The 22,217-nt window shown below is 35.9% G+C and overlaps 1 protein-coding gene across 1 annotated transcript in view; it reads left to right on the plus strand.

Annotated features, from left to right (window-relative positions):
* The window catches only part of ANKAR (ankyrin and armadillo repeat containing), a 61,962-nt gene that overhangs the window by 23,330 nt on the left and 16,415 nt on the right, over nt 1-22,217 (plus strand). Inside the window, exons 8-15 of the mRNA XM_076005754.1 lie at nt 3,583-3,784; nt 5,263-5,471; nt 8,521-8,625; nt 10,605-10,846; nt 13,507-13,675; nt 21,269-21,510; nt 21,671-21,824; nt 21,909-22,070. Of these exons, the coding sequence (XP_075861869.1) occupies nt 3,583-3,784; nt 5,263-5,471; nt 8,521-8,625; nt 10,605-10,846; nt 13,507-13,675; nt 21,269-21,510; nt 21,671-21,824; nt 21,909-22,070 (1,485 nt within the window). The remainder of the gene's footprint in view (nt 1-3,582; nt 3,785-5,262; nt 5,472-8,520; nt 8,626-10,604; nt 10,847-13,506; nt 13,676-21,268; nt 21,511-21,670; nt 21,825-21,908; nt 22,071-22,217) is intronic.

Below are 22,217 nucleotides of genomic sequence, written 5' to 3' on the forward strand. Positions count from 1 at the left end.
CCAATAGGGATTGTCTATTTCTTCTTTTGTGAATTTTGGTAGATTGTGTCTCTCAAGGAATTGGTCCAGGTCATCTTAGGTTATCAAATTTGTGTGCATAGAGTTCATAATATTCCTTTATCCTTTTTATGTCCATAAAATCTATGGACATAATCTATGAAAGTTGTTCCCTCTTTCATTTCTGATATTAGTTAATTGGTTCTTCTCATAAAGTGTTGTAGCCTACAGGCTGGCCATCTTACAGGCTGGGAAGCAATAGCCTCAGGCAGAAGCAGAGAGAGTGTACTTTAAGGAAAAGGCAGTAGGAACAGGAATTTATGCTGGGTAGGGTGGTCAAATATACACATTCAACAAACTATAAGAGCAGTCATGAATATTTATGAAAGGAGAAACATGTGCATACTCAGTTGAGCTTGATGCCCCTTCATGGGTCATATGTACAAAAAATGGAGGCACTAACATGGTCCAAGGGTGGAGTTTTCAACCTTCTAACTTCAAAAGGTGAAGCAGAGGGTACAAAAATCCCCTCTGCATAGCCTCTGTAGACTGGTCAACTACTTCATGGTTGGTGTTCTCTTATCATGAAGGAATGTTAGTCAGTTGTCACATGAAAACCACAAAAAGGGAGGAACAATCACAACATTGGTTTCTGAGAGCTGTTGGTGAAGGAGGAGGTATAATGAGGCATATCTGACCTCTCATCCCATCATGGCCAGGAACTCAGTTTTAAGATTTCTCTGGGATTCCCTTAGCCAAGAGGGGGTCCAGTCAGTCATTTGGGGAGGTTAACATTTTATTTTTTTTCCTCAGTGACATTAATTTGGGGCATTCTCATTTTGTTTCACATATTTCATCTGTTCATTTCTCTCTTCTACTATTCTTTTGTTTTTGTTTTCACTCTTTGTGCTCTTTGCTCTTAAGTTTGGGATCTTTCTATTGATATTAATATATCTTCAAGCTCAGAGATTTTTTCCTTAGCTGTTTCCAGTCTACTTATAAGCCCATCAAAAGCATTCTTTATTTCTTTTAGAGCTTTTTTTTTTTTTTTTATCTCTAGCATTGCTTTTTGGTTCTTTCTTAGGATTTCCCTCTTCCTGCTTCCATTGCCCATCTGTTCTTGCATGCTATCTACTTTACCAATTAGAATCCCTAGTATATTAATCATAGTTGTTTTAAATTCCCTGTCTGATCATTCCAACATCTCTGCCATGTCTGTTTCTGATGCTTGCTCTGTCTCTTCAAACTGAGTCTTTTCCTTTTTAATATGCCTTGTAATTTTCTTGATAGCTGGATATGATGTACTGGCTAAAAGGAATTGCAGTAAATAGGTAATAGTAATGTAGCGGTAAGGTCTGGGGAAGGAAGCATTCTGTAGTCTCATGATTAAGAGAGCCTGTGCCCCTGAACCTTGAACTTCACCAATGTTTCTCAGTCCCGGGCCCTGTCCCTTAGGTGGAGCAGGTTGGCTAGAGGGGGATGGAGTTGGTTATTTCCTTTCTCTAGGTAGGTTAGCCTCTGTTAAAACCCCAGCAAGTTAGGTAGTAAAATAGTTTCTTCTGAGGGCAGGCCTTGTTAAGAAAAGAATGCTGTGGAATATTTCAAAATGATTCTTTTTTTCCCTCCCCCTGCTGGAAGCACGAGGGAATTTTTCTCCGATATTCACTGTGAGGACCTGATAGAACTCTGGGCAATAAAACACATGAAAGCAGCACCCTGCCCCATGATGGTTCCTTCTAGAGTTTTTAACTCTCATATTTATCCACACTGAGGTTTCAGCAATTTATCAATTATGGTTAAGGTTTTCCTACCCTAGTACTGGTTCTTGAAGAAGTTTCTGCTTGTGGGTTTCTGATCTAGTAAGTTAGGGTTTTCTCAATCTGTCTCTCCAATTTTGAGGACATCAGTTGCCCTGTGACCTCGCTTCTCTGATGAATCTAAGAAACATTGTTGATTTTTTTAGTTAGTTCAGCTTTTTACTTCTTAGGATGAAGTAGTGACTTCTAAGCTCTTTACATGCCAAGCGAGAAACTGGAAGGCTAAGCAATAATTTTAAATAAATAGATTTGGGTCAGATTTTATAAATTATCAAAGGCTATAATATAATATAAAGGTTGGACTACTAGGGCAGGCAGGAGACCATTGGAAGTTTCTGATTTGAGAGAGATTTAATGAAAACAGTGCTTCACTGAGGAAATACCATTTAAGCTGAGGAATGAATAAGACTTAACTATATCCTGGTAAGAGAAGAGCCGTTTAGGAGAAAGCAGGTATCAGAGAGCAGGAACAGCACAGGGTGACCAGACAATTCATCATCCAAATCGGGGAGACTTGAAAGTGAAAGGGACACTATTAGTAATTATGCCAGGTTGACAGGCATCAACCAATACTTTACTGGGCAGGCAAAGATATGTGATTTGGGGGGCTAGAAGAAAGCCAGCATGAAGAGAATAAGGAACATATGTTTTTTCGAGGCTGGTGGGCAAGGAAGATATTTGTAACTGGTCATCTAAGTTAAGTTGGAGCTGGTGGATCCTGTCACTGTTCTTCATAATCAAATGGCCTTGAGATGCCACTTAAGAGTTTTAAGGAGATGAAAAGATCAGATTTACATTTTGAAAAAAATGGATTGAGTAAGGGCAAGATAAGGCGGGGATATCAATTGGAAGCAATTATGGCTTGGATTAAGGTGATGGTGGCAGTAGAGAGAGATTCCAGAGATATTTAGACTTGGCAATGGACTGAGTATAGAGATAGAAATGAGAGGAGGGTGCCAAGGAGTCTTCCAGGTTTGTAGAGCTGGCTGAATCATACCTTTTACTGATTTAGAGAGCAATGAAAGAGGACTAGGCTTGGAGGGGAAGATAGGAATTCAATTTTGAGTACAGTAAGTCTGAAGTGTAGATTTGGAGATCAGAGAAGAAATCAGATCTAGAGACATAATCCTGGGAGGCCATCAATTTATAGATGGTAAGTGAAGTCACTGAGAAGAGAAAAAGGCCCAAGATAGAGCTGTAAGGCTCATTTGGGTATCAGGACAGTGAGAAAGTCTCAAAGGAGTAGCCAGCAAGGTAGCATAAAAATTGGGAGTGTGATGTCACAAAAGGTAAGAGCAGAATCTATTTTAAATAGGAGGAAGTGGTGTAAAATACTGTTGAGTAGCAAGTAAGATGAAAATTGAAAAATGCCCACTGGATTTAGTGGCAAGGGGGCCTTTTGTGAACATTTTTTTTCAATTTCAAAGGATCCTATCTTTTACTACAAAACATTTTAATAAAGTGAAAAATAATTTAAGCAAGAAATCTTTTATCACAAGACTATTTTACACATTGACTTAAATGTTCAAATATTTAATATTTTCAATATTATTTCTTCTTCTTTGCTTATAAAGTAGTGTGGATTTTTAATGGTCAGATATCCCAAGTTAAATAAAGAAATATAAGATTGCCTAAATTAATCCTTTTTAGTGATATTTTGGGGATTTTATATCATACAATACCAAACTCTGTGGTTGGGGACCAAAAAGGCATATTTTTTAAGAATGTCAGTTCTTTGACCACTGAAGTAACTGTCCATCTATTCTAGGTCCAACACCTCTACACTTGGCCGCACAGGCTTGCTCATTAGAAACAACCGTCTGTCTACTCTCTTACAAAGCTGACTACACGCTTTCTGAAAAAAGAGGCTGGATGCCAATTCACTTTGCCGCTTTCTATGACAACATCTGCATCGTTATTGCTCTCTATAGGAAGGATCCCAGTTTGCTAGAAGCTGAGGCAACAGCTGAGTGAGTTATTCAGCATTTATAAGAATATAAATTTCTGCTTTTCATGGCTTGTCCCACACACTGACACCAAAAGGCATGGTTGGTATGGGTGATTTGAAAGGTATATAAAGCTTATTCTGCTTTTCTTTCCGGTAACTGCCTTCACCTACCTCTTATCTTTAGAATTTATAAAGATGAGAGCTTCTATCAACCTATTCCTGTTTTCTGGAAGAATAAGGAGTAATCCCTAGGGAGTTTTTCCTAACCTTGTCCCAATATGGCTCCACAGATTAGTTTATCAGGTTAATTGCTTTAATTACTTAGTGCCCTGGAAGAAGCCTGAGGGTTAGGGAGGAGAAAGTTGCTCTAAATTGGACTCTCCGCAACCAGGAGGCAGCCCTATGGCTCCAGACCAAGGTGGATAGACTTTGGATAACAGGAGAAATATCTGGTGGTATCTGGAAGCAAAATACATGAAAAGGGAAAAAAAAAAAAACTTAAAATTTAAAAGATCACAGACAATCTTTTGTTTCACAGTTTAGCTGAGGACCAGCCTTTAGGGTAGAGGTATACTCACTCTTGGCTAGAAATCTAAAGACCAGGTTATTATTTTGAATCTCTCAACCTAATTTAGGCATAATTTCATTCAAGTTTTTCTAAGTCTTCAAATAACTTGTCCATTATTATTCAGTGGTCTAGGGCTAGCACAACAGTCTGACAGTTTGAGGGATACTGGCTTCCTCTTGTTGTTCCTTAACATGTGGCTTCCATATTATGGTACAAAATGGTAACTCTTGCTTTTTTTTTTTTTTTTTTTTTTAATCATTGCTGCATTCTAACCATGAGAAGAGAGAAAAGAAGTATTGGCACATTTCTTTCTCTTTAGGGAGTTGCCCATGTAACTTCCACTAACAAACATCCCATTGGCCAAACTTGGTTGTGTGGCCACACCTGTCTATAGGGGAAGCTGGGAACTATAATCTTGAGCTGGATAGTTATATGCCCAATCAAAAGATCTTCACTATTTAAAAAGAAAATAGTAGGTTTTTGACAAAAACTATTAGTTTCTGCAACAATAAGGAAGCTGGAATTTGAAAATTGGATGTGAAATGTGAAAACATGCATTCGATCACTGCCTGAGCCTCAGTTTCATCATTTGTAAAATGGGTTGAAAATACTTGCCTTACTTTTTCCTTTACTCATATCATTGTTGTAAGAATAAGATAGGGTAGTGTATTCTAAGAACTTTGTGCATTATCAACTTCCAAAAAATTATAAGGCATGATAATTAAGCTGGGAAGGAGGGCAGGGACTAATACTAAAGACAGCAAGGCAAGGGAGTAAACCTATTTTTACGTGGAATATAGAAGATGAGAATATATAAAAGAAGGTGGTGGTGTAAATAAGACTTCCTCCAATAGCAATTTGAACAGTTTTACAAAATGTAAATTTGACATTATAGTGTGCTCAATTATTATAATATGTTCCTTGATTTTTAGGAATCAGTGTACTCCGCTGTTACTCGCTGCCACTTCAGGAGCACTGGACACTATTCAGTACCTGTTTTCTCTTGGTGCTGACTGGAGAAAAACAGATAATAAAGGAAATAATATAATCCATTTATCAGTGTTAACCTTTCACACAGAGATTCTCAAGCATATAATAGAGTTAAATATTCCTGAACTCCCAGTTTGGAAAACTTTGGTAGGTAAGTACAGAACACATACTGTCTTTGTAATGTTTTGATTATTATCTGGTTTAATTATTGATACTCTGAAATAGAGCAAGTAAAATAATACATGCATCATATTTTAAACATTAAAGAATAATGAAATAAACATTTTATGAGTTAAAACCAGAAATAGAAATACAAGTAATAAAGAGCTGTATTTTTATGTGTGCAAAGGTAGTTTTATTTCTAAGTTAAAATCAAACTTCTTCTCAAACAGGCTATCTTTTACACAATTATATTTATTTTTATTTTCTAATTTTCTCCAAAAATTCAACCATCTTCTCCTCCATCAAAAAAGTGAATTTGAAGGCCGGGCGCGGTGGCTCACGCCTGTAATCCTAGCACTCTGGGAGGCCGAGGCGGGCGGATTGCTCAAGGTCAGGAGTTCAAAACCAGCCTGAGCAAGACCCCGTCTCTACCATAAAAATAGAAAGAAATTAATTGGCCAACTAATATATATAATATAAAAATCAGCCGGGCATGGTGGTGCATGCCTGTAGTCCCAGCTACTCGGGAGGCTGAGGCAGGAGGATCTCTTGAGCCCAGGAGTGTGAGGTTGCTGTGAGCTAGGCTGACGCCACGGCACTCACTCTAGCCTGGGCAAGAAAGCGAGACTCTGTCTCAAAAAAAAAAAAAAAAGTGAATTTGAATTCAAAAACTAAAAAAAAAAAAAGGGGAGAGGAAATTTTAAAGGTTCCTTCCAATTTATTCCTTGTCTCTTAATTTTAGAGATAAATTCGGTAAAATGTTTTCTTATATTTTGATAAATGTTTTGTAAAAAATCCTTTTGAGATTTTTTTTTTTTCAAATTTGTATTCAGTCTAGCTAGAAATAAGGGGAGGGGTTACTAGGCCAATTGAATGTACACATCTAATTTTACTCTCTCCCAAGACCTAACTAAAATTACAGAGATTAAATAATAATAATACTACCAGCAGCAGATGAGCATTCAAAGGAAAACAAGAAAAGAGACAACAGCAATAAAATATTAGAAGATGGAAACAGATAGGCAAGTCTTAGGACTTAGCAGACCAGAGAAAACCATCCCAAACCAATGGTGGGAAAACTCAGAACTCCTTGGACTCACAAGGAGTGAGTCCTTGTGAAATCCTCAAAAGGCTTGAGAACTGACAGTGCCAGTCAGGAGTACTCTCCTCAGAGTCCAACCAGGAAAGACCGAAAGATGCCAAGGCTGAACTTCTTCCCAACAAAGAGAAGGGAGAGAGACCTAGAAAACTGGGAGTTTGACCCAAGAAAAAGTAAGGGGAGGTTCCTGGAGGATAGCAAGGGGAAGTTCCAGAATGGAACTGTGCACCCGGCCTACAGGAAAAAGAAGGGAGGAATTACCAATAAGTATGCAAACTAAGCAGATGAAAGACTGTAGTCCCTCCTTATCCACGGTTTTTTCATGGTTTCAGTTACCTACAATACAGTACAATAAGACACCTTGAAGAAGGGAGGGAGGAAGGAAGAAAGAGAGGGGAAAAGGAAGAGAGAGAGAGCACATTCACTTTTATTAGTATATTATTATAATTCCATTTTATTATTATTGTTAATCTCTTACTATTTCTAATTTATAAATTAAACCTTATTATAGGTATGGATGTTCAGAAGGCAGATGGTCTGGTTTGACTTACAGTTTTGACTTTACAATGGTTTGAAAGTGATACACATTCAGTAGAAACTATACTTCGAGTCCCCATTTAACCATTCTGTTTTTCACTGTCAGTACAGTATTCAGTAAATTACATGAGATGTTCACTCTACTCTAAAATAGGCTTTGTGTTAGATGATTTTGCCCAACTGAAGGACAAAGTGTTCTGAGTACTTTTAAGGTGGGCTAGGCTAAGCTATGCTGTTTGGCAGGTTAGGTGTATTAAATGCATTTTCAATCAATAATATTTTCAACTTATGATGGGTTTCTCAGGATATAATCCCATCATAAGTCAAGGAGCATCTATATAGGAAAAAATATAGTATTAATACATACAGAGTTCAGTACTATCTGCAGTTCCAAGCATCCACTGGGGGAATATATCCCCTATGGACAAGGAGGGACTACTGTAAAATAAAGAGCTTATTACCTCCAGGAAAAAAAATAAAGAAATGAGACACAATTATAGTATGCTACAGTGCTCAGCTGTGAATAATATTTGTATGTTTATTGTTCATTTTACTTTTTTCTTTTTTTTTTTACTTTACCTGGATTCTGGTAAGGTACCCAACAACTCATTTTGGGATGGGATAAGATACACGTTAAGATTTTCAACTCTATTCTACTGATCCAAGAAGTCTGAATATTTGGTTTCAAACTGGCTCAATACCTGATCTTAGAATTTATTAAGTACTGGGAATATATTCTAAGTACTGTATGTCAATTTTAAGAGAGCTCCATGGAGTGATCTAGTCAAGGTAGAATCAGGACAGATTTGGTAATGGAGTGGCTAAAGAGATGAGGAAAAGATATAGCTATGTGTTTGTTCTCGCACCATAGACATTGTTTAGAAGCATGTATATTTGTATTATCTTCTTTCTGGAGTACAAGTTCATTCAAGATTTTTTAAAAGTATCTTCTTCCTATTCAGAAAAGGTATAAAGCCTCATATCTAATTTAATGAATATTAAATTTTTACTGATGGTAATGTAGTTTACTTTGCCATTCTTAAAAACCCATACTCGATTTTTATTTAACAGCTGATTTTAGGCAAGAGAGAGATATACTATTTTCCAAGTGAATTTAAACTCTGTGACCAGCCAATCTAAGCCATTCAGACCAAAGATAGAGTTTCAGGAATTTTTCCCCACTAATTATATATATTATAAACCTCAAAGATCATGAGCATATATAATCTGTTCAGCACCTCACACAGGACAATGTACAAAATGGAATTTAATGCATGCAGTTCGTAGTGATGGTAGTAACCTCAACCCTTGGTTTCACTTGACCCATACAAAAACAGAATCAATTATCCCACTGCCTTTTGTGTAAATTACAGCTTGTGTTTTTCTGTTGAATACTTACCAGAAATGTTGCAGTGTGAAAGCTATAAACGAAGGATGATGGCAGTCATGTCCTTGGAAGTAATTTGCTTAGCAAATGATCAATACTGGAAATACATTTTGGATGCAGGTGATGTAAAAATCTGTCTTTCTCTTAGGCTATTTCATGTAAGCTGTATTATATTTAAGGTAATAATTTAAAATATATTTTTAGTTGTAGAGGAAACTTTTTAGTTGATTTTAAGTTTCTTTTTCTAAGGTCACTTCCTTTACTTGTCAACTATACATTTTGTTTTTCACATGGAAGCTGCACAGTATCAAAAAGCTATATAAATTCTATTTCTCTAAAAGTTTGCAAACCTAGGCCGGGCACGGTGGCTCACGCCTGTAATCCTAGCACTCTGGGAGGCCGAGGCGGGCGGATTGCTCGAGGTCAGGAGTTCAAAACCAGCCTGAGCAAGAGCGAGACCCTGTCTCTACTATAAATAGAAACAAATTAATTGGCCAACTAATATATATAGAAAAAATTAGCCAGGCATGGTGGCGCATGCCTGTAGTCCCAGCTACTCGGGAGGCTGAGGCAGGAGGATTGCTTGAGCCCAGGAGTTTGAGGTTGCTGTGAGCTAGGCTGACGCCATGGCACTCACTCTAGCCTGGGCAACAAAGCGAGACTCTGTCTCAAAAAAAAAAAAAAAATATATAAAAGTTTGCAAACTTAAAAACTGATTTTAAATTACTTTACCATAGTACTCTTATATTTACTTTCATTTAGAAATTGGTCCTATTTTGTATTTGTATTTGTACTATTTATTTTTGAAATTAAAATTTCAAAGCAGATTTAGTATCAGGCCTGGTGTGTTATTAATACTAGCTCTGCATTTAGAGCTTAGGCTGATTGCTTAGCCTCTTTTTCCTCATTAATACAATGATTCTACCTCATATGGTTGTTTTGAGAATAGCACTGTTGAATATAACTTTCTGAAATGATGATAATCTTCTATCACTGCAGTCTACAACCCCCAGGCCACGGCCTGGTACTGGTCTATGGCTTGTTAGGAAAACAGGTCCACACATCATTGCCTGAGCTCTGCCTACCCCCATGGGCCTCACCTCCCTGGGCCCCTCATCTACCATCCGTGGAAAACTTGTCTTCCATGAAACTGGTCCCTGGTGCCAGAAAGGTTGGGGACCACTATATCTGAAAATGTCCAATATCGTAGCCAATCCCCTAATGTGGATATTGAGCACACATGAGATGTTCCATAAATATTCAAGAAATAAATAAAAATGTATTTCATTGTATATGGTCCCCTAATGTGTTCCTAAAAATATGTACGAAAAGCTCTATGTCCAAAAAGTGAAGTACAGACTTAAACAAGTCATGAAGGATGTTTCATTTCTGATAGTTAAATAAATCATACCCTAATTATACCCATTATATTTTCTAGCATTTTGTATATGTTCTATAATGTGCTCTCTTTTTATTTCACATTGAATTGATACAAGTATAACAAGCATCCAACTGAAGCCAAATTTTCTATTTTCACCATGCCCAATGATTTCCATGTTTGAACCAATTGTAATTAATGAGGCTAATGTTGCATTTTACTAGATCCAGCACTTTTTTTACTTGCTCATATACAATGAGGATAAAACATAATAAAATGCTCAAATAATTGCACAAGCACTGCCATCCAAAGTTGATGCAATAACCAAAATTGAACTCTACCATGTGGTAGCTTAAATAATTTATTTATCACTGATTTTAAGCCAAAATGTAGTGTTTCAAAGATGGCTTAGGGTTACTAATATAAAATGTATGCTTGTGTGCTGTGTGAAAACCAAATGTATGAACAATGAGAGCTGCCTATACTTTAGACCAATCAGAAAGTTTATTTATATAGTTTCAAATGATAATTTTATAAACATTTTATAGAATTATTTGCCATCTGTAGCATGTCAAGCAGAGAAAAAGAAAAAAATTTAAATAAGAATTATTTGCTAATTATTTATATTGCAGTGCCCATAAACATTATTTAAATATTGTCATGATAAATTTACTACAAATGGTTACAAATAATTCATGCTGTTTTTGTCTTTTCCTTACAGGGACCATTCCTGCCTTAATCAATCTATTAAAAATTTCCAAAATAAAATTACAGTGCAAAACAGTTGGGTTATTGAGTAATATTTCAACCCACACAAGTGTAGTGTATGCTTTGGTAGAGGCAGGAGGCATTCCAGCTCTGATCAATCTACTGGATTATGATGAACCTGAACTACACTCTCGCTGTGCTGTCATTTTATATGATATTGCTCAATGTGAAAAAAAGAATGTTATTGCCAAATCTGTAAGTCCTTTTCATAGAACATCATTTTTGACTGAGTAATTCCCTCATATGGAAACTAGATAAAGGTCCATGTTACCATACAGTGGCAATACTCTCATAGAAGAATAAAGCAGGGAAAGGGGAGAAAGAGGGAGCCTGATGAAAAATACTGCACTAAGAAGTTGGCATTTGAGTGTAGTCTTGAAATAGATGAGGAGGGAGTATTTTTCATATGTTAGTATATTTTGATTGTTTCTTGCTGTTTACAAGAAAATTCTACAAGAAACACTACCATTCTGGCTATTTCTATTCTGGCTGAGAAATTTCTAATTGTGTACCAGAAAGTATTAGAAGAAAATTTTTTTCATGAATACCAAGTAATCTTTGCCATGCTGTATTTTCTCAAAAATCTTCCTTATTATATAACATATAGTATATAAACATATACTAATGTTTTATTTAAGATCTTTTAATAGATATTTATAAATGAGGTGGTTTTATTTATTTGTGTTTTTCTTTTCTTATGATGGGATCTTACTATGTTGCCCAGGCTGGTATCAAACTTCTGGGCTCAAATAATCTCACCTTAGTCTCCCAAGTAGCTGGGATTACAGGTGCATACCACAGTACCTGGCTAATGAAGATTTTTTAAATAGTTTTTTTTAGGTAATGCTTCTTCATTATGGATTAAATCCTTTAACACTGTAAAATGTACCTTTTTTGGTGAAGTTTAATACTTTTACCTTGAATCTACCTTGTCCAAAATTATTAATATGTTTGTAAACTCTGTTTTGTGTTCTATTATTTAATTTGCCTTTGCTCATCCTTTTTAACTTTTCTGAGTCATTTCAGTTGTATTTGTTATCCATCATTTGGAGAATATATTAGAAATATACACACACCCAGGGCTACATCCACAGTTAGTCAGTCTTATTCATTTAGACCTAATAATGTTCAGTGATTCTGATAATTAGTCAGAGTTAGGATAAATATGTTACTTGTATGCAGTATATTTAGTTTTTACTTTGTCATTAACTTTTTCACTGAGTTAGTTAATTTATAGATTTTTTTTTTTTTTTGATACAGAATCTCACTCTGTTGCCCTAGAGTACAGTGGTGTCAGTCTAGATCACAGCAACCTCAAACTCCTGGGCTCATATGATCCTACTGCCTCAGCCTCCTGGGTTGCTGGGACTACAGGCATGTGCCACCATGCCCAGCTAATTTTTTTTACATATATACTTTTAGTTGTTCAGCTAATTTCTTCCTGTTTTTTTTTAGTAGAGATGGGGTCTCACTCTTGTTCAGGCTGGTCTCAAACTCCTGAGCTCAAATGATCCGCCCGCCTTGGCCTCCCACAGTGCTAGGATTACAGGCGTGAGCAACCGCACCTGGCCTAATTTATAGATATTGACATGCATGTTTAATTTTAGTTCTATCATAGTATTGCTTTTGTTTTTTATTGTTCTTTAACTCTTATACTGTATGATCAGTATTTTCTATCTATTTTTTTTCTTTATCTTTGATGTCAAGGACTTACACATCAATGTTAGTTACCCATTTTTCCTGGGACTTGGTGTACCTTTTCAACATATTATTTTGGTTTGGGAATGCTTTCTTGAATCCACATCTTTAAATGTTTTTTTCTGTAGCATCACTTCAGTCCATTCATACAAAAAATATTTGTTGAGAGTTTATTATATGGCAGATACTATTCTATATGCTGGGGTTATAGCACTGGACAAAACAGACACAATTCCAGCTTCTATGGAGCTTTTATTCAAGTTGGGGACAAGAAGACAATAAACAAAACAAATAAGCCAAAGATGAGAATTGGTGTTTGGAAAAAAATAAAGCAGGGAAAGGGGCGAGAGGGAGCCTGGTGAAAAATACTTTACTAAGAAGTAGGCATTTGAGTACAGTCCTGAAGTAGATGAGGGAGTGTTTTTCATATGTCTGTTGGGAAGGGCATTCTAGGCAGAAGAAATAAATGCACAGTAAATGAAGTGGGAGTATGCCTGGCAGATTCAAGGAATAGCATGAGAGAAGCAGGAGACACTCAGCTGTGTAATGGTGGGCCATATCATGTAGGGCCATTATTTTGGTGTACAGGAGACTATTTTAAAATATATTTATTGTACCAATGGAGTGGTTTCTGCCTGTAATCCTAGCACTCTGGGAGGCGAAGGGGGGAGGATTGCTTGATCTCTGGAGTTCAAAACCAGCCTGAGCAAGAGTGACACCCTGTCTCCACTAAAAACAGAAAAACTAGACAGTCATTGTGGCACTCACCTGTAGTCCTAGCCACTCAAAAGGCTGAGGCAGGAGGATTGCTTGAGCCCAGGACTTTGTTGTTGTGAGCTATGATCATGCCGCTGCCCTCTAGCTGGGGCGACTGAGTGAGACTCTCTCCCCCCCAAAAAAATAATAATAATAATAAATATATATATATATTATATATATATTCATTGAATGCTTACTTTAATGTTAAAGCAAAAGATTTGCTCAAAGTTGTATTAACTGTTACTTAATGTGTCCTATCAGTAGACACATTTGATTATAGGTTATTCTAAATAAGCAGATATTTACAGCAAGAAAGATTATAGATGTGTGTTTCTAAATAAAGATTGAATTTATCTTAGATAAATTAAAATGTAATTACTTTTTTGATTTATTCTTAGAATGGAATACCAGGTCTGATAAAGCTCTTGAAGTTAGACATAGAAAATGTGCTAATAAATGTAATGAACTGTATACGGGTATTATGTATAGGAAATGAAAACAATCAAAGAGCAGTGAGAGACCATAAAGGCATCCAACATCTTGTCAGATTTCTGAGTTCTGATTCAGGTGAGCCTCTATCTCTGTATTATTTTATAATGATCAGATATATTAAGTGAAGCAAACATGGGTTTGGACTTGTCCTATATAAATAGATGTCCTGAATTTGTCTTCAAATAGATCTAGATATATGTAATATAACCCAAATATCTTAAACACTTAAATTTAAACTGCTGGGTTTATAAAAAGAATTGACTCTCAAAAACAGATTTTAAAAAAATGTTTAATTAGATATGTTTATCAATAGAAATATTGGCATGGATAATGAAATAATGCAGATTATATGCCCAGGGGAGTAGATATCTTCTTGTGTGAATACCGTGTTTCCCCGAAAATAAGACCTACCCATAAAATAAGCCCTAGCAGGATTTCTAAGCATTTGCGCAATATAAGCCCTACCCTGAAAATAAGACCTAGTGATGGGCGTGGCTACGCAGCGTATCTGCACAACCCGTGCATTTCCTCTCGGAGCAGTAAAGAAGATGAGCAGCCCTTCTCATCTGCCCCACGAGAGCTCTATTGCTCCACATGAGAGATTGGGGCCAATGGTTCTAAAGGAAATAGAGTCGCAAGAAATTCAGGATGGAATTCGGGTTTTGGAGAGTTATGATGATGTTCCAGAAGAAGATGACTTAACTATATTTGAATAAATGTAGATTGTTGTACCGTACTTAAAAAAAATAATGCATCCCCTGAAAATAAGCCCTAGGGTGTCTTCTTGAGGAAAAATAAAAATAAGACCCTGTCTTATTTTGGGGGAAACACGGTAATACACATATTGATCATTGGTAGCTGTTTTGCAAGTTACAACAAGGACTTCAGAGTTGCTGTTAGATATTTGATATAAAAATTCAAAGTCATCAGGAAGCAATCAGTCAATCATCAGTTTATAAAGTGCATCTCAGTACCAAGAACATCAGAAGCTATGAGGCTGTTTCTTCAGCTCTTGCAAATGGTTTCTTAGGTTCTGTAAGCATAACCTCATTCCAGATAGCATACAAAACAGTGTAAGCTTCAAATCTATGATTTTCCCCAAATTTGGGGAAAGAAAAAATTATGAAAAACCTGTCCCTTTTTTTTCCCCTGCTCACTTTATCATCTTTCTGTTGCAGTTCAGCAGGAATAAATACAGGATAGAGACATTGGTTAAAGTGTAAGTCAAGGGGAAGGATAAGGCGAATGTTACAGAGGACTCTCTCTTACTTTAAAATTTCAAAGTAAAGCAAGTGTCATCTTCTAAGAACTCTATCATGTAGTGAAATCATTTGAAAGCCCTCCCCTTTCATTGTTATTCCTTTTCCCTATTTTGTTATTCCTTTTTCCTATTTCCTATTTTATTGTTATTCCTTAAGGTGTTCAAATTTTCCTCCATCATTAACTATGCTATACCTTATTATTTAAAAGTGCTATCAGAGAGGATTAACTTTTATGTATATTTAGCCATATAATTTTTACTTGTTTATAATTATTTTTTATCGTTTTTTGTGTTTGATCTCAATTAAAATATAATGATAAGGTCTAGGTCTTCCCTTTCTATTTCTGTTCTCCTAACTCTAGATGCTAGAACAAAGCATAAATTGTAACTAGCAATTTGAATAAACAAATGATAAATCAGTTCATGAAAGAAAGCTATAGAAATAAATTACTAGAATAATTTCTTTTGGGCTCTTACCTTATCTGAAACCTAAATATTAATAAAAGTAATTTTTCCTACATTGTAAACTATATTATCCTTAATCTCCAAGAAAGATAAATAATTTTGAAATAAATTTTTGTTTCCAAGACAGTGTCTTGCTCTGGTGCCCAGACTGTAGTGCAGTGGTGTGATCACAGTTCACTGTAGCTTCAAACTCCTGAGCTCAAGCGATCCTCCTGCCTCAGCCTCCCAAGTAGCTGGACTACAGGTGTACATCACCATACCCAACTAATTTTTAAATTTTTTGTAGAGACAGAGTCTCACTATGTTGTCTAGGCTGGACGCAAACTCCTGGCCTCAAGCAATCTTCCTGCGTCAGCCTTCCAAAGTGCTGGGATTACAGGTGTGAGCCACTATGCCTGGCTTGAAATAAGTTTTACTCTTTAGTTAAGACCCCTATGTAACTTTAATGCTTTAACAATACTCCTCTTGGATGTTACCTGAGTTGTTAAGTTGTAGGGCATCACAAAGGAATATTATTAATTCCAATTATCTTCTTAACCATTCTCAACTACTCTAAGGTTTTATATATTAAATTAAATGATTCCAAAGTAGGTTCACATACAGTTTATTGAGACCATAGATTTGCTAACATCTTCTTAGTTTGAACCTCTATCTCCAGAGATTCCTTAAGACCACCTTAGCTAAGTTTGGTTTGTTTCAGGCTTTTGCTTTACCCATCTTTAGCTGCTTATATTCACACTCTTACATACATATATACATGTGTGTATGCATACATATGTTCATTCCCACAATGCTTCCAATATTATATAGCACATAACTGTCCTGTTCTGTGTTATTAACAAAAGCCTATGTGATAGACACCATAGAAACTGAAATATGTAACAAAAGCATACAAAATGTTTTTTATTAACTTCAAGCTATCTGAAAAACTTAAAGGTCACCTCATTATCTTTCTTAGAATGATTGTTCACACATTTCACTGCAGAAATGTGTTTTCTCTAGGCCACCTGAGACATTCTGTAATATATATATTCTCATTACCTTTTCAAATCTGAAAACTTTGGAATTATGACCCTAAAAGTTTTATATAAAGGCTACCTTCACCATTAGTCTTTCTCTACCCAACTCTTACAAGTTGGAATTCCTCAAGCTTCCATTCTTGTCCTGTTGCTTCTTTCACACAGCATACTCTTCTGTAACAATCTTATTTATCCCTAACAACTTTGCTGGAGTAATAATCTGTTCTTCCCAGTTCTCCATCCACATCCCTGACCTCTCCCCTGAGCTTTAGAGCTAGTTTGGATTACTGAAGAGCTAAAGACAGACATCTTTCTCCTTTTAGAATTTGGGTCCAATTGAGAAATAGACACAAGAATCAAATAGAGATCGAAACTTTAGCTTTATTGCTGGAAATCTTCCTTTGAGGAAACAGCAAAAAACACCCAAAAGAACCTAAGCCATGCATTTGCAATGACTCATTCTTCAAACTAAGAAATTATGTAACTCACTCTTCCTCTCATGGGGAAGAATGAATAAGAGGTAAATTTTTATTCTTACCATTTCTGAGTTAGAGGCGGGAGGGAGAGTTTCTACTGATGCAGGAACATTGGGTAAGAGAAGGCATGGCTTTCCCCACACTCTCTTAATTTTATTAATATATTAGGGTTAACATCCCAAGTGTTACTAGAGTGACCTATCTAAAATGCAAAGCTGATTATATCGTCTCCTTTAAATTACTTAATGACTCTTTATAAATGAGGTAAGGTCTACATTTGTAGCATAGCCTATAAGGCCTCCCAACTTCTCTACTTCAAGAGGAAATGACCTTCCTATCACTCTTTTTTTTCCTCTTATGTTACTCTCAAGTAATATTAGACTTATTGCTATGTCATTTACTCTGGCCTTTTATTTTGCTCCACAAGGTCAAGGACCTTGTTTTGTTGGTTCTTTATCATATCCCCAGTGGCTAGGACAGTGTCTGTCTGCACATAGTAGCTACTCAATAAATACTTGTTGAATAAATAAATGATTAGCTGATCAAATGAAAATAGTGACAATAAAAAAGTTAATATATGGCCGGGCGCGGTGGCTCACACCTGTAATCCTAGCTCTCTGGGAGGCCGAGGCGGGCAGATTGCTTGAGCTCAAGAGTTCAAAACCAACCTGAGCAAGAGCGAGACCTCGTCTCTACTATAAATAGAAAGAAATTAATTGGCTAACTAATATATATAGAAAAAATTAGCCGGGCGTGGTGGCACATGCCTGTAGTCCCAGCTACTTGGGAGGCTGAGGCAGAAGGATTGCTTGAGCCCAAGAGTTTGAGATTGCTGTGAGCCAGGCTGACGCCACGGCACTCACTCACTCTAGCCTGGGCAACAAAGTGAGACTCTGTCTCAAAAAAAAAAAAAAAAAAGTTAATATATTTGCTATATATTGATACAAAGTAGATATATAAATTGATATGAACAATAAGGCCTTAATAGAGAGGTAATTAATCTTAACAGTATATGAAAGAACAAAATGCTAGATTATAGACTGTCTGAAGGATATTGGTCAGCTGCGTGTGTTCTAAAATATGTTTCTGGGCTGGGCGCGGTGGCTCATGCCTGTAATCCTAGCACTCTGGGAGGCCGAGGCTGGTGGATTGCTCAAGGTCAGGAGTTCAAAACCAGCCTGAGCAAGAGTGAGACTCTGTCTCTACTATAAAAATAGAAAGAAATTAATTGGCCAACTAAAAATATATATAGAAAAAATTAGCCGAGCGTGGTGGCCCATGTCTGTAGTCCCAGCTACTCGGGAGGCTGAGGCAGGAGGATTGCTTGAGCCCAGGAGTTTGAGGTTGCTGTGAGCTAGGCTGACGCCACGGCACTAACTCTAGCCTAGGCAACAAAGCGAGACTCTGTCTCAAAAAAAAAAAAAATAAAAAAACAATAAAATATGTTTCTGTACAGTTTTGCTTTTGGAAATATATTGATATTCTGCATAATAAAAATTAAATCTACAAGTCTGGGGGAAAACCAAAACTGAAACACAATTGCATTTCAAATAAATTACATAACGCGATTTAAAAGGATAAGAAAATGAATACAGTGCTTTAACTATATACCTTCTTTCTAGGGGTAAAAACAAAACAAACTCCTAACAGATCGTGAATTCTTTTTAGTGGGTTTGTATTTCATAGTGATATGGATAGAAGAACTCTGAACCAGTGTTACAAGTATTGTAGGACTGAACAAGTAAATAAATGTGTCAAAATTATTGGGTTTCTTACTGTGAAAAGAAATGTGCAGAATGAGGGATGGCAACCCCTCTGGGGTTAGACTGGAATTGGAAATGAATATGTATATAAAGCAATGATACTCCAGTAGTAATGAGCACACCTAGCACCCAAATATCAGTTTCTAAATACAATCCTTCATTAAAAGGAACCAGAGCCTCTTGGAGAAACAGTTGATTCCAGGGCAGGGGCACAGAAGGTATGTAGTGAATCAGGATCACTATATTGTGACAGAAAGTAAGAAAATGCTTTCAAAAAAAGATGGTAGGTCTAGTGCAGTGGCTCACGCCTATAATCCCAGCACTTTGAGAGGCCAAGGCAGGAGGATTGCTTGAGGGCAGGAGTTCAAGAACAACCTGGGCAGCATAGTGAGACTCTGTCTTTACAAAAAAATTTTTTAAAAGTTAGCCTGGCATAGTGGTATGCACCTGTAATCCCAGCTACTTGGGTGGCTGAGGCAAGAGGATCCCCTGAGCCTAGGAGTTTGAGGCTGCTGTGAGCTATGATCGCACCCCTGCACTCCACCCTGCGCAACACAGCAAGACCCTGTCTCTTAAAAAAAAAAAAAGAAAGAAAGAAAGAAAAAAGATGGAGGCATATCTAAAGAATACAGGGACACTTCTTAAAGGGACTGCCACTGGACAAATCTTAGACAATTAGAGCATCAATATAAGGAGATTAATGGGTTATAACTCACTGAATAAGAAAGAAATCTATGACCTCATCCTGATAATAACTGTATAAACAAAGAAACACATAAATAGAGAATAAGGAGACTCTTATAGTAAAATGCCAACTGTTAAATGTGAAAGGAATAAAACTGGAAAATTAATATTTTGCAAACATATTAAAGATTGGTTTAGGCAAAAAATATAAATGGTTGCTAAATCTTGGTGGCAAATTTTGATAAGTAGCAAAATATCTACATGGGCTTAAAGTGTTTTGTTCCTTATTAGTTGCAAGGGAGAAAATAGCAATCATATAGTAGAGAAACTGGATGATCAAAATTAAGATCACCAATGAAAGATAGATGGACATCATTTAACTCTATATAAGAGATACCTAAAAGAACATAATGTCACATTTTAAATATTCTGGATGGAGGCGCATATCCTGAATTATGAGGAAACATAAAAATAACCCACATTAAAAAACATTCTCTAAAATAAATGACTCATTATTCATTAAAAATGCCTATGTCATAAAAGACAAAACACACACACACACTCCAACAACAACAATAACAAAACAACACTAAGGAATTGTTCCAGATTATAGAAGACCAAAGAGACAACTAAATGCAATACATGATCCTGCTCTGGATCCTGGAAGAAAGTAAGTGTGATAAAGGACATTATTGTGACAACTGACACAATATGATCAGATAAAAGTCTTGCATCTCTACTAACTGCCCTATAGTTAAGAGGATATGCTTATTCTTAGTAAATACACACTGGAGTATTATGGAGATTATGAAGATGAAGGGTCATGACATATGTATGCAACATAATCTCAAATTTACAAAATTAAACTATAGATAGATAAAAATCAATATTGTAATATATTAAAAATTTACAAATCCACATAAAAGTATCCAGGAGTTCTGTGACTTATTCATACAGCTTTTCTATAAGTTAAAAAAAATCCAAGTACAACTGGTTAATAAGCATATAGGACAATGTTTAGACTCAACAGCAGTCAAAAATACAAAATTAAATGAGACACCATTTTTTGCTTATCAAATTAGCAAAGTTTATTTTATTTTTTTTAGCCCAGGCTGGAGTGCAGTGGAACGATCATAGATCACTGTAACCTAGAATTCCTGGGCTCAAGCAATCCTCCTGTCTCAGCTTCTTGCATAGCACACTACCATACCCAGCTAATTTTTTTCCCCCATTTTTTGTAGAGATGGGGTCTATGTTGCCCAGGCTGGTCTTGAACTCCTGGCCTTAGTAAGCCAGCCTTGGTCTCACAAAGTCCTAAGATTACAGGCATGAGTTACCATGCCTGGCCTATGTATTATTTTTAATGATAATACCTATACTCAAAAAAAACCCAAAAAACCATAGTAACATTGATACTCTTTAAAACTCTGATTATAGAAAAGTAAGATGCTATCATCATTTTTGAAATGCAATTTCCTAAGATATACTGAGTAGTTCTAGTAATTCCTGGAATTCTATGCTAAGGGGGAAAAAATAAGAAAGAAATACCTCATATGCCAAAAAGATTTCTCCTGGAATTGTTTAAAAATACAGTGTAAAGTTGGAAACAACATCTATTTTGAAAATGTGAATAGCTAAAGAAATGTGATATACCCACCCACTAATGGAATATTTAGAAGACAATGATGTTCATAAAGAATGAGAAAATGTTTTAATGGTAAATAAAATGATACTGTTTAAAGTAAAACAATATTAACCATGTCTATAAGTACCTAAATCTATCTGTCTTCATAAGAAATAGAAGAGATTAAACCAAAAATTTGATGGGGTTTAGGTGAATCTGGACAGTTTTATTTCTTTTTTCTATTTTTCATTTTCTAAATTTTCTATAAACTTTCTCTAAATTTAATTTTATAATAGGAGAAACTAATGATATGCTGCACTTTGATATTGTTACTTTTTTAAAGATTTATTTAACTTGTTCTTGAATTCATTTGAAGATGTGTTGAAAGCTGTATCTTCTGCTACAATTGCTGAGGTTGGGCGTGCCAATAAGGAAATTCAGAATGCTATAGCTATGGAAGGAGGGATTCCTCCTCTGGTGGCTCTTTTTAAAGGGAATCAACTTAATGTCCAAATGAAAGGTGCAATGGCTGTAGAATCACTGGCAAGTGGCAACCCTCTTATACAGAAAGCATTTCTGGAAAAATCATTAACCAAGTATCTTTTAAAACTCCTAAAGGTAGGAATTTTATGATTACTGGTCATTTTTCTTAGATGACATTCCATTTTGAATTTTAAATGAATATAAAATAAATTCTGGAATAAAGATTTTATAAAGTATACATTCCTAAAGTGTTTGATACATGCTCACTGAACAAATGAAATATTTTTTTAAATAGGCATTTCAAATAGATGTTAAGGAACAAGGAGCTGTAGCACTTTGGGCCTTGGCAGGGCAAACACTGAAACAACAAAAGTACATGGCAGAACAGATTGGATACAACTTTATAATAAATATGCTTTTGTCACCATCAGCTAAAATGCAGTATGTTGGTAAGTTATTTTCTATACCTAAATCTGAACAATACAGAACAGGGTGCTGGAATATCATAAATGTTTTTTGCTTTTCTTTACCAGGAGGTGAAGCTGTCATAGCTCTAAGTAAGGACAGCAGGATGCATCAAAATCAAATATGTGAAGGGAATGGAATTGCACCATTGGTTCGCTTACTAAGAATAAGTAAGGTAGCTGAAGGCACACTTCTCAGTGTCATCAGAGCAGTGGGATCCATTTGTATTGGTTTGTACACTTAATCTCCATTTTTTAAATATCTGTAAGAAAAGAACAGACTTGGGTAGAGAAGTAGAAATTAATCTTTTCCTCTCTATCCCCACTGTTGGAGCCCTGAACAATATTTAATCTATAAAATGCTATGATTAATTTTTA

The sequence above is a fragment of the Microcebus murinus genome, chromosome 8 (genome assembly GCF_040939455.1).
Source record: "Microcebus murinus isolate Inina chromosome 8, M.murinus_Inina_mat1.0, whole genome shotgun sequence".
Lineage (NCBI taxonomy): Eukaryota > Metazoa > Chordata > Mammalia > Primates > Cheirogaleidae > Microcebus > Microcebus murinus.